The sequence below is a fragment of the Cryptotermes secundus genome, unplaced genomic scaffold (assembly GCF_002891405.2).
Source record: "Cryptotermes secundus unplaced genomic scaffold, Csec_1.0 scaffold193, whole genome shotgun sequence".
Lineage (NCBI taxonomy): Eukaryota > Metazoa > Arthropoda > Insecta > Blattodea > Kalotermitidae > Cryptotermes > Cryptotermes secundus.
The window spans coordinates 229235-243360 of record NW_019731217.1 but is presented as its reverse complement, the minus strand read 5'-3'; the positions used below and the strand labels follow the sequence as shown (position 1 = coordinate 243360).

Below are 14126 nucleotides of genomic sequence, written 5' to 3'. Positions count from 1 at the left end.
TTTAACAACACTCAGACGTTCAAAAATGTCTCTTGTCTTACAATTTGAATTAATATTAAAAATCGGCTCAATTATATGTGGTTACAGAGGGCGCCAGAAAAATATACCACGGGTGCCGTGTTGGACAGGGCTGGTCTACATGCTACAATATAAACATGAGAAAATCTGTAACTTCTTGGTTCACATAATGCTAAAGTCATTGAGAATGTTCAATTATTCTTTGTTGTCTTTGTGTGTACACAGTAACCACCATTTCAGACAATTTAGGAAATGTAGGCATAGCATAATAGTTACCTTGTGTTTGCTCTGTTGTCACCTGCAGAGAACATGCAGTCCATTTTGTTTAATTATAAAAATTTTAAAATGTGGCATGAAATTCGCTTAGAGAGGTCGTAAGTAATTAATGGTTGCAAAGCAGGCTTGGAATGTACTGTGTGACAGAGTAGGCAGAACACTTCTCAGAAGGCAGAATCAGTCCTTTGCTGCTTGTGTACATATATTTTTTTCTGTTCATTGCTGGTAAGTAAAAGCAGAGTAAGCAGAAATGTCAGATTGAACTTGTACTTACACTTTGCATTCTGAGTATGTAACATTATTTTGCATCTTCTAATACAGGGGTCTCCAAACTTTTCGAACCGTGGGCCACGTTAGGTAATTCAGCACTTTCAAAGGGCCGGATAAAATGAGAAATTAATAACTCTAGGTATATGAGTTTTATTGAAAGCACAGAATTTCATAAACTAAATACAAAGTATGTGAGAATAAATTATCATATATTAATGACAACAGACAGTAGCAGCAAATGCTCATATTTTCATCACAAATTATAATAAAACAATTAATGCGAATGATGGAACTCTTTTTGCATTCTTAAAATCTGATTAAATTGAGGTTCAAATTTTGAAACGCTAATCACAAGTAGTGACTTTAAATGTTCTTCAGATAAATTTGCCCTGTATTTCGACTTGATGTACTTCATCTGGGAAAAAGTTTGTTCACACAGATATGTCGTCCCAAAAATGGAGATAAATTTACAAGCAAATTTCTTTAAATTTGGAAATTGCTCAGAGTTCAGAAATTTATAAAATTTGATCAAATTTCCTTCCTTGTATTTGTCTTTAATATGATAATTTTCCTGAAGTTCAGTAATTTCCATTTTAATTTGACTTGGGACATCTGCAGCATCACAGTCAAACGGATTTTGAAACAATCTGATTTCCTGAGCACTGGCATCGAAATCAGCAAATCGCTTCCGAAATTGTTCTTTCAAATCTGAAATGACTAAATTTGCAAATGAGGAAGGAAATTCTGCTTCACCCTTTTTATGCAAATCTGCACAGTGTAGCATATGAACAAAGTTACAGTTTTTCACTTGGCTTTCCAGAAGTATCAACTTTGCTCTGAATGGCTTGATAAGTGCAAATAAATCACAGACTAAATTATTTTCACCCTGCAACTTTAAATTCAAATGGTTCATATGGTTCACCATATCAGCAAAAAATGCTAATTTCCAAAGCCTCTCGGTATCTGATAAAAGTGGTTCGTGATGGTTTTTCTCGGTAAGAAATATATCAATTTCATTCCTTAGCTGAACGAAGCGTGAAAGAACCTTTCCACAGCTAAGCCATCGAACTGCAGTATAATATGTCAGGTCAGTAAGCTCGGAATCACATTTACCAGTACTCACTGGAAAATTAGTTCAATTGGCGCATTTCTGCACAATTCTTTCACGGGCCGGATGTGGCCCGCGTGCCGTAGTTTGGATACCCTTGTTCTAATACAACACTGTAGCCTCCCCTTTAGTGATCCGTTCCTTGGTTTGAATCCAAGTTGAATCCAGCTAGTTTAGAATATTGACTAGCATCATGTGCAAATTTTCATATGTACTGTCTTTCATTGAAAACAGTTTTTGTTGCAATAAATATTTAGCAAGCGGTGTGTGAGATGTATAAGGAAATGCAATTGGCCTTCATGTAAAGCGTCAGTTATCTTTGTCTGACTTTAACCAAAATTCAAGCATATGACATTCTAGTAGAACTTCCAGTATCAGACTTCATGAAAATCTGAGCAATAGTAGTTCTTGAGTTGTTAGATGCAAACAAGTGGATTAAAGGACATGGTGAAGCTGATACACATTATAAGAACTTGTTGTAAACACACCAAGGAAAAAAAAATATTGCCGTAGTTGCATTGCTTTTTTAAAACTTCAAGCTGTGTAGTGGGGCATGCAGTAGCATAGTTGGTTGAGGCACTATGCTACAAGCCGGAAGGTCGCGGGTTCAAGTCCCAATGAGGTCAATGGATTTTTTTTCAATTGACCTAATCCTTCCAACTGCACTATAGCCCTGGGGAAGACTCAGCCTCTTAACAGAAATGAGTACTGGGAATATTCTTTGGGGTAACAGGCGGCCAGCATATAGGGCTGACAACCTTGCCGCCATCTATGAGCCGATTGTCTAGAAAATGTGGGAACCTCAACATCTCACAACCCTATGGGCCTCCACGGTCTGTTACAGGGATAGCTTTATTTTTTACTTACATACATTCTGTATAGTAATGGTGTGTATAAATAGAAGTGAGGCATTAAGATTGTATATATATATATATATATATATATATATATATATTTCAACCATTTTTGGATGCCATGAACATTTTACGGGTTCACTAAATTTTTATTATATTGAGGTTGTAATGTATTTTCTGCTCAGTAACTACCATGGTGTAAATCGAATCTTTAGTGTGATGTTACTGTAAGGCAGTAAATTTGTGCTGTAGCATTTCTTTTATATTCATGCACATTGTTTTAGTGTACATAATACTTCATTTGAAAAAAACAAAAATATTCCCTGGTTTGTATGTAGTTCTGGTCTCAATCAAATACACAGCTACCATCTCCTTTGGGTAAAGGGAACCATGTTATTAAATGCAACTTTTCTCATATTAGCTTAAACAATGTATGGTGATAATCAAAGGATCATTTGTGTTAAAGACTGGTAGAATGAAGCAGGATTGTATCTTACTGCCATTTTTTGTGCTATATATATATATAGACAATATCCACATACTTGTATATGACATTTTAAGAATGCAAGAGGTTGTGTACATTTAAGCAAGATATGAGATGAAAAGAAATGGAAAGAAATTGGTTAGACTATTTACTAACCTTGATTGATACTATCAAAAAAGCGTGTACTTGCAGCAAATAAATGTCTCCATGGCCTTAGGAAACACCTGAAATCCCAATTAATACCCAGGAAAACCAAAACTATGATGTATAAAGTACTTATAAGATCAGTGCTATCTTATGCCTCTGAGACCTGGCCACTGTCAAAATCAGATGAAAGACTGTTAAGTATATTTGAAAGGATGATCCTGAGATATATCTTTGGACCAGTGGAAGAAAATGGAATATGGAGGAAGAGGTATAACCATGAGCTATACAAACTATTTAATGAACCAGACATTATTGGATTTATAAAGGTGAAAAGGCTTGAATGGGCTGGACACATAATACGTGCCAGCGAGAATAGAACCATAAGAAAATGCTTAATACTAAACCAGAAGGAAATAGGAGAGTGGGAAGACCAAGGTTAAGATGGGAAGAATATGTGTGGCAGGACATAAGAATTTTGGGTGTAAAGAACTGGAGGAATGTAGCATCGAATAGAGAAGAATGGCGAGCAATCCTGAGGAAGGCCAGGGCTCACAAAGGGAGCCATATATGTTGAGTAGCATAGTTAGGTAATACTTTCTTTCCTTTTAATTTTATTTTGAAATTTATCATATTAAATGACACTGATGTCATCATGTGTATTCTGCTTAATATGTTGATTACTGATTTGTGTGATTATATTTTCAGGTCAGGTCCACATGGCTGGAAAGTCATTATTGGAGTTGAAAGATCTACTTAGATATCGGAAGAAGGAGCGAGGGAGTGTAACTCATATTGCCAATCGTTTGGGCCAGTCCAATCTCATCACACCAGAATGGCTAATCCTTACTGCCAAAGATATGATGCCCAAACCAGAGCATGTGTCATTTCCAAAACCACCAAAAGCTCCAGGTATATCTGTCCAATAAATTAACTTACAAATTCTATAATGTTTACATATTATATAATAGTTAATCAAATCATCTGCTGGTTGTAAATCAGAGCTCACAGTACTTCAGTGCCTGGATTTATTTTACTTTTTTAATTCTCTTAAAACAGAACATTGTTCATACGTGTGTTAAATATACGTGGGGATGCATTTCAGCCCACCACTCCTTTCATAATTACATTATTGTGAAAATTGTCAAATCAGCTAAATTTTTAGATTTATAATTTGATGAAAATATTCTGCAAGTGTTTGCGGAAGATTTGAATTACACAGTACCATTTTTTTTCTGCCCATAAAATGGGCATGACCTATCCACACGTGCATGTATATTTGTGCTTACATGTCAGTGCACATTTTTGAAAATTATGATAAAGCATATGAGGAACCTGCATTGATATACTCGTACTACTGATTTGTATATTTTAATTTCTTCGTTCACATTTTATATAAGGTGATATCTGCCTGAAAGGGAATTTGTAAATACAAGTATATGTACTCATATATAGAGAGCAAATGACAGTAAAGGATCCAGCTTTTGTATCAGCACTTTTGTTTGATAAATATTGGCTGCCATGTGGATGTTCACACAGGGAGAAGTACACCCTGTAACAGGCATTTTATAAGGGAGAAGTACACCCTGTAACAGGCATTTTATAATATTCCATCCACATTTTAAAATGTTTGTGAAAATATCAATATTTTATGAACTTAACATATGCCCATATATTCAGACATGTATCTTACAGTGTTCAAAATACATTTTATAGTAAGTAATTTATCTTGTGAAGAAGTTTAAATCTTCTGTGATTTCTACAATAATGTCCACTGTTTTGATTCTAAGGCCCATATATGTTCATATTAGTATTATTTGTTTTAAAGAAGTTGACACTGTGCAGTCCATATAGTTGAGGAAGTCTTGTTAAGTAAACACACATAATCTTGTGCTGCAAAATCTCACACATTCTCATATATGTGTGCGGAATGTGATGGCTACTGCCCTATAGGGATTGGATTACTCATTCATAGAGTAGCCTGTATACATTTTGTTGAATTCCGCAATATATTATACTGGAAGTAAGTGGACCTCTTTGTTCCTTTAGTTGTTCAAACTCGGAATTCGAAATAGTCACATTCTTACTGAGTTACACACTCCAAAGATACAGCACACATAAAATGCTAGCCATTGCTTGGTAGTGGCTTCCACTGGTGGATGTTCCCCTTTCTCTGGGTTCCAAAACTGTCCATGGCCTCAGCTACTGGCTACTCACTTCTCACAACTGTAGCTCTCAACTGACTCAACTCGAATGGAACTACTAGCCCTCATTACATAGCCCTGACACAGACTGCACAGAAAACGTCTTTTCCATTGTTGCCATGTGCTCTCATTGCTGAGGAAACATGCCTGCAGAGCTGTTCCCTAGCAATGGCTATTGTACTGCTGCTTGGCAGTGGGTCTACATGCCACAATATTGTTCACACAGCACTTGAGTAGCTTCTGTTTGTGTGCTGCAGATGGTGCCAGTTTTCCTCAGCAATGAGTCAAGTTTCATCCCCTCTAGAGTGTCTTTTTTTCTGTGCATGGCCACCCATGCGACAACTGATATTTCCAATGCTACGGGGCTAGTTAGAAGGTTGTAGCCCTTGTAATAAGCCTCTGTGTGACCCAAGGATTGGATCCATAAAGAGTATGGTCTATTTTCAGATGGCACATTGTTATATGAGCGTGTGCCAAACAAACCTGAAGCAGAGAAGGCAGCAATGAACAATATATCACCTTCACTACTTAAACGAAGAGCATATGAAGAAGTAAATGGTATGGATGGTAAGGATCTAAACTAGATATAGTTTGAAATTGATGAGTAATTTTTGTCCTACATTGACTTTTATTAAATAAAAGTATAGTAGTCGCCTAAATCGAATTCATTGTTAATGAGCAGTCACTTGAGGCATGTCAGTACAACATTGATGTTTTTACTACAAGTCCATCCCCTAACATGAGTTAATGTAACACAGAATGTGTGGCTATGGCACTGTTTTCTTCCATTTTGATTTGGCTCTCATGGGCATGTGAGAGTAACAAGGAATGATTCAGCATTCTCATTGTCATCATCTGAAACAACCAAAGAATTAAACATTTTCTTAAATGCACATAACCTTATGTACTGACAACAAACTGCTAATTATGAGCCATCCTTTTAAGAGTAAAATATTGTGACCAGTACCAGCTGAAACACAGTAGATATTTGATGCGACAGAACCTTGAACATGCTCCTGCATAGGTATATTCTGTGACATCATCCCATGTGGGCCAGGGCAGCTCAAGGAAGTGGAACCCTGAGACAAGGGGGGGGGGGTACTGCAAAGTGCATAAGACATCACATGATATACATATTTTGGTAATTAAATCTTGAAGGGTATAATCTGCTTTCAGATTTTGGAATGAAAACTTCCCAAGACAGGGATGGGGTAGAGAGGGTTGGTTGGCAGGATCCTTAACATGCTGCTACCCATAAATATTATTAAGACAGACCTGCACGTGTAGTTGATGTGCATGAAACTTCAAAGGAAAGCAGCACATTAGGAATCATTCCATTATGATGAATGTGCTAGAAAAGATCTTCTTTTTACGTAGTGGCTTTCCATATATACAGCATTAAAAATTGTCAAATGCAGTGCATTTTGTAGCTGTAATGATATTGTCATTATAAGCCATACCCATTCTGCTGTAATTTTACTGTTTGTACCAGAATATTTTAATAGGTGTAGCTTCTGAGATACAGATGTTGTCAGTAATGATTCCATTACTATTTAAAACCTTCCCAGTTAAAATCAGGCTGACAGTGCCTTATTATGGGGAATTCAAATCCTGAATTTTCGCATAGTAAAGGTTAATTGTTGGTAATTGTTAATACAGAACTAAACCTGTGCACTGTATGGGTTTGTGGAACTTCCATAATTAATTTGATATCACTGACTTCCTAGGCATATGCAAGAATAATTTCTTTCAGTTCCCAATGAGAATTTGGAAAATTTGCAAGAATTGAGACAAGAATAGAAAAAGTTTTTGTGGTAGTCTAATTTTTTCACTGTAATAATTTGTGATACTAGATGTTACTCACGGCACACTAAAGTTAGTGGCTTATTTACTCAGATGAAAGATTGATCTGAATGCACAGTGGAAATGTCTGTACAGAAAAAGTAATTTTGTGAAAGGGGAGTTCCATTGACACAACACGTGTAACCATAATAATTGTTTTGACCCTAGAGGCCATCGTCAGGCAGTTAGTACATTTGTTTGTCTACTTTCTGCTACATCTATACGTTGGTCAGTGTTTATTTAGCGATCCTTTCAAATTGTTTTGCTTGGATTAGATGAGGGTCATGTAAAATGGAATACATGGTAGGTTAAGGTATGTAATATCAGTGTAACTGCAGAAAAAATGTAAATATATGAGTAATGAAAGATGAAAGGTAAGTATTGGGCACGCGAAGTAATTTAAATTTTAAAATATAAAGGTTATAGTGGTTAAAATTATCAAATGTTGCGGGTATGTGTAGTATTAATTATGTGTATACGTATATGTGTACTCAATTGTTACATGCATTTTGTCAGAGTTCCCAACAGTGTAAACATAACATGATGCTCCACTGCAGCACTTTGCTTTTATGCGATTATTTCATAATCCTGCTACCAGGATGTGAAAGAAAATAACTATGAGAATACATGTTATAGATGAAATCTTTTGAGTTAATTCTCTTCTTGAAGTCACTAGGCTTTATTCAGCTTCACTGATCTCTGTTCACTATTCCTCGAATCTCTCTCAGCTTCGTTGTCTTCACAGTTTCCATCTTTGGTCTGAGGTTCACTGCTCACACACTCATGGTCACTACCAACGTTCTCCACTTTTCCATCATCCTCCTTTCCATCCATTTCATGAGATACACAGCACTTCTGGAGATATCTGTTGACATTGTGTTGATCTACTGGCACAGTGGTACAAGCTCCCCTGCCAACAACCATTTGGAATACAGTTGCTTCAAATTGTCCTCAAAAGGCTTATTAATTACAGTGTCTAGCTGTCAGGTCAGCCCTCCAGTTATGCCAGCAAGATCAGTATTCATTTTATAAACAGCAGATCTGGCATGCAGTGTTAAATGAACTCTAATGACTCCAGTGCAAGCATTTCTCATTTTTTTGCTCAATGTTTCTGTTTGAGCTTCTCCTCCAGACAACTTGTAACCTGTCCCTCATCACTTCTTTCCATAGCCATCCCTTTGTTTGACACCTGATTTTTAGTTCTGAATGCAGCAGAAATTTAAGCATGCCTTTTTGTTTCAGTATTAGATATGGTGCTAGGAGCCAGAATAGCATAGTTGGTATAGTGACTGGCTACGGGCTGGATGACTGGTGGGTTGCAGTTTTGAGTACCAGTAAGGGCAAGAATTTTCGCTTCTCCAGGTCATCCAGACTGGCTGTGGGGTCTGCCCCGTTTCCTATACAATGTTTACTGAGGAGTTCTTTCCCGGGGGTAAAGCGGCCAGGGTGTGAAGCTGACTACTCATTTCCAACTAGTGCTGAGGTCAAGAGAATGTGGATCTATACATCCACTCCCCCATACTTCTTCATGGCATAGTGCTTAACCTTTAAGAGCCTAGCGACGCCGTATGGAGACCTTTAAAGTGTCACCGAGTGGCTGTGCGACACCGTATGGGTATGCACAGTCCACGCATACGCACAGTGTTTTCAAATCTAATTTTAAGATAGAAATTCTTTTTCATTATTTTTGGGCACCCGCTTTATAAGTAGACATTCTTCCCTCCAGCGTCATCTAACTGAATGCAGAGTCCGACGTTGCAATTCATGCACTTTTTCCTGATGTAACTCTGTTTCCCACGCGAAGAGCACACACAACACCTCAGTCTCGTATTAGAGGAAGTCGGCCAGTTATGTTGAGGGGCCTCGTCTAATTTTAATGCTTATAAAACATTGCAATTTCAACTATCCACCATGGCCTCATTTCGCATGGAAGAAGCCGAAATTGAGAGGCAACTGATAAATGACACTGATTCAGACTGTGCTACAGACGACTCTGAAAGTGGCGAGGAAGCAAGGGCCTAGGCTTGAACATTCTGGCAATGCTTGGCTATTCTGAGAACAGTACCTCTGTGTGCCTAGTCCGAGATATACACTGTCAGAGTTTCTGAAGGACAAAGTACGGTAAGACTTTGACCACACTCGTGCATTCAGAAAGGTTCCAACATGACTGGAGAATGTGCAATACAAAAATAAACTTCCTCCCCTTTTGCCAGATAAGACATAGTAAGACAGAATGTCAGCATTATGCATTTATACTGCAGAAACTGTATGCACATTTGTGGACAGACACTCGAAATAGGGAAATTTTTTTTTTTAATCTGTAACATATTTTACAGATTTTAAAATCTGTAAATTACAATATCTGATTCTATATTCTTTCTAGATAAAAGAAGCATATATTTCGTTCGTTTATCACAAAAATTGTAGAAATCACAGCATTTTCAGTAACATGCTTACAATTTTTAATGCTCTACGCTGGCGGGCATTTAAATTAACTCCAGCCTGCTGCCATTACCAGAATTTAAATGGCCCAGCTGATAAAGGTTAATTAGCTAAACACAGGGTCAACTTTATTTTACTTTAACTTACCTTCCCTTATTAGATATGGTGGTTGTTACCTGTTGTGTGCAATCTCTGTCACCATTACAGTTGTTCAGATCTTCTCATTGTCTGATTTTATGACAGCAGATTTTGCACCTTTATTGACAGTGGTGTAATTGGATGGCATAATGAAGTACACTGGCATTTCATTGGCATTGCCTCAAAATGTAAATGGAAACATCTTGCAAAATTCAGATTTATTGTGAAGAAAACCAGTTCTCCTGCGTCATTTCATTTGTACACACCACCCTCTCATTCAGTAATGTTGATATATGATCCATTCAAACAACAGTTTTCACGTAGAACTGGGATAGCACAGTTGGTATGGCAACTGGGTACTGGCTGGTTGACCGAGAGGCCGGAGTTCATGTCCATTAGGGTCAAGAATTTTCACTTCTCCATGTCCAGACCAGCTCTGGGGTCCACCCAACCTCCTATACAGAGGGTACCACCAAGCCCTTTCCTGGGGTTGAATTGGCCAGGGCATAAAGTTGACCACTCACCTCCAACTAGTGCTGAGGTCAAGAGAATGCAGGTCTATGAAGCCACTCCCCTTTACGTCTTCATTGTGTGTGCTTAATTAGTAAAGTACAGGGACAGCACTACCTTACTGGCATAAATTGTGGGTTTTATTGTTTCCACCTTTGATGTTGCCTCAAAAGACACTGTATTTTCTTGCTTCTTCACAGTTGTTTGCCCTTCATATTTAATTGCAGTGGTCTTGAAGTATGAACCATATCTGCAGCATCTGGAACTATCTGACATGTTATTCCCTTTCATACTAATACTTCTTTTCTTGGTATCTGCTATTTTATGTTGTAAGCCAGTGGCATGCTGTGCATGGAAGCAAGGGAAGCATTGCTTCCATAGTTAAGAAACAAAAAGAAAAGTCATATATAAATAATTCAATTTGAATAATAAGGATTTGAATATTGTCATTTAGCGCGTGTTCCTGCTCAAGGCCACATGCCTCTTCCTCCTGCTCACTTAACCTGCTTGGTGGGATGGATCAAGTTTCCTTTGTTAAACTTCGTAATAATTCGTCTCACACAAAGTGGGCAAGGAAGTGACTGTCGGTTTGCTGGCTGATGCCTGTGATATGGAAGCGAAGGACTGTTCTTTCGTTGGTTATGTGAAAATTAACTGTTTATGTGTGATTTCCATGTTGTTGGGTGTTGTAGGTAACATTAAGTTTTATTCAGATATTGAAAGTGCATATTTATATGGTGCAGAATTGTATTTGTGATCATATTTTGATGCATCAGAAAGAAGCTATCCGCGTTTAAGGGAAGCAAGTCTAATATTGCGGTAAGAATGGTATGGGCGTGATTAGACTACACGCACTGGTCACAGCTAAAATGAATGCTGGCAGACAGCGCGACTGTGACTGTGCAGTCAAAAGCCTTTTAAAACGGGTTTAATAGCAGGGACTTTTCTGAGAAGAAAATGATTTAGAAAGAGGACGACCAACATGCAGTTTGCCAGAAATTAAAGCACAAACCAAATTATGTGTGAGGAAATTTAATTTGGAACAGTATACTAAAACAGAATGGCTATCCTATTGCCGTAATATAAGAAAATTGCTTTGTTGGCCATGCCTATTTCTCAATGAAAGAAATATATGGATCAAAACTGGGTTTGGTGATATCAGCAATTTTCATAAAGCATTGAAACGACATGAGAACTCTCAGATTCACATTATTTCAACAATGCAACTTGTCATGTTCGGGAAATCTCGAATTGACTGTCAACTTGACAATCAAAAGCACCTAACGATACTACAGCACAATGAAAATGTGAAAGAAAATAGAGAAATGATGAAACGCATGATTGATATCATCTGCCATTTAGGAAAGAGGCAACTTGCCCTCCGTGGTCACGAAGAAAGCGTGGATTCTGTTGACCAAGGTAATTATGTGGAATTAGTTCACCTGTTGAGGAAATATCATAAACTCAATGCTCACCTTGAGAACAGTACGGTATTTACAGGTTTATCGAACAGAATAAAAAACGACCTTGTTGACTCAATAAGTGACGTAATTCTAACAGAAATGAAAAGAGAAGTAAGCTCGGCCCCTTTTGTTGCTGGAATGGTTGACGAGACGACTGATATTCGAAGCCAATCACAGCTCTCAATCATATTAAGATATGCAGCTAGTGATGGTGAAATACAAGAACGGTTTTTAGGATTTTCGGATGAGTGCTGATTGAACTGCATCGGTGTTAGCTGAACGCGTTATAGACCGTGTAGTTCAGTATGATTTTGGCAGCAAAATACTGACGCAAATGTATGATGGGGCTGTGGTCATGTCAGGTGAACGTAATGGGCTACAAACTAAAGTGAGAGACACATTTCCAAATGCCATGTTCATACATTGTATGGCACATAAGCGTAATCTTGTACTTTCACAGTCTCTCTCCTGTATTAAAGAGTGCAATGTGTTTTTCAAAACACTGAACAGCTTTTATTACTTCTTCTCTGCATCTTCTAAAAGGACGTACTGTTTGGATCAAGAAGTGAAAAAGAGGTTTCTGAAAGTCGCACCAACCAAGTGGAACTTTAACAGTCATTTAGTAGAGACAGTATACGAATACAAATTTGAATTGAACACCATGTTCCAAAATATAATTGAAAATCCAGATAACTGGGATAATGAAACGTACTTTGCCGTTCGAGGATTTCTTTCTGTGCTGCAAGATTTCAACTTTAATTTTCTACTTGCTGTTTTCAAAGATTTGTTTTCAGTAACCACCGTTCTTTTCGACATGCTACAAACAAAATGAAATGACATATCTTTTTGTATCCGTAAAGTGACTGAAGGAAAAGAAGATATAGCCAAGAAAAGAGAAAACTTGGAGAACGTATTCTCCGAATCGTCCTCAAATGAAAAAATTGATGAACCACAGAGCAAACGATTGCGTATTGACAATGTAGGAGATGTAAAAGAATGCTTCAGAAAACTTTATTATGAAATTTTTGATAATGTTGTTAAGGTTTCAGAACTTAGAAAAGCTAAAGTCTCTTGAATTAATAAATCCTAGTTGCAGTAAGGAGTATGAAAAGACATTTCCTGAAATCCCTTTTTTTGTCACTGAAAACGGCATATGGCCAGCACTTCAATTTTCCTTGTTTAAGTGAACTGAATGTATTTTATTCTGATGAAGATTTAAACATCCAGAATGCAAGTCAGCTTTTGCTACATCTAAAAACTACGAACATTGACAGTGCACTACGCCAGCTGACAAAGTTATGTGAACTGATCATGACAATTCCTGCAAGTAGTGCTTCGGTTGAACGTTTGTTTTCTGCACTGAAGAGAAGTAAAACTTACACGAGGAACTCTCAAGGGGAAGGTAAAATGTTCAGGTTGTCTCTGTTGTCCATTGAGAAGAAATTATTGGAAAAAATTACAACAATGAAGGCTTCTACGACCATGTCATCAATAATTTTGCTGCTAAGGACTGGAGAATAGACTTGGTCTTCAAATAAATTTTGGTGAGTTGATTGCTATTGGCTTGTTTATTAGATACCATTGCTTCCCTTACCAAAAATAGTAACGCACGCCACATTTGTAAACACAGTTATTAGCACCGAATCTCATAATGATCGTAAACTGTAAATTACAGCTTTTGTTTTATAAGTTTGATGGGACTTTGGGCAGCTCATGCTTCTGGCTTTGAAGCGTATTTCTCTCTTCACCTTCTCACTTGATAGTTGTGCTGTGAACACACTGAAATCTTAGTAGAGATTGTAAAATTCAAAACTATAATGAGTATCCTAGTTTTGTGGCACATAAATCTTCCATTTTGGCAAATACAATACTGATCCTGATGTCAAAGCAGAAACAGTTATCAGATGTCTTGGAGTTTGAGAATGAAAAATTCATGTTTGAATTAACTCTTTCACTGGCGCGGGCATGTTTTAACGCCCAGACGATGCCAGCCGTTCCCTGGCATTGGCGTGTTTTAACCCTTTGACAATCTCTTCCCTTCTTTGCTCTCTTGGCACTCATCAACCAAAGACATATATATGATAGTTTTTGTGCATGTTTGTAAAGAACCCTTGTAAACTTTGTGGGGGTCTATATTACTGTCAGAACCCTCTGAGAAGGAAAAGGTCAGAAAATATTTCACATTCATTCAGTTTCACCATGGCTTCTTGCAGCAAGTATCTTCGTGTTCCTACAGACCAGCTGGAAAATGTGGTGAACGAGATTTGTTCTGATGATGATAGTGGCGATGAAATAATTGTTCGTGAATTGAAGTTGATAGTGACAATAATACAGTGATAGACAGTGATCCACAAGACAGTAATCATGAACGTG

General features: G+C 37.5%; 1 protein-coding gene across 5 annotated transcripts in view; it reads left to right on the top strand.

Annotated features, from left to right (window-relative positions):
* The window catches only part of LOC111866421 (metastasis-associated protein MTA3), a 267249-nt gene that overhangs the window by 233132 nt on the left and 19991 nt on the right, over positions 1-14126 (top strand). For 3 of the 5 annotated variants that reach the window (XM_023855356.2, XM_023855354.2, XM_023855358.2), the window contains exons 15-16: positions 3863-4066; positions 5806-5925. In XM_023855356.2, the coding sequence (XP_023711124.1) occupies positions 3863-4066; positions 5806-5925 (324 nt within the window). The remainder of the gene's footprint in view (positions 1-3862; positions 4067-5805; positions 5926-14126) is intronic. The other 2 variants (XM_023855357.2, XM_023855355.2) reach the window with 1 other exon arrangement.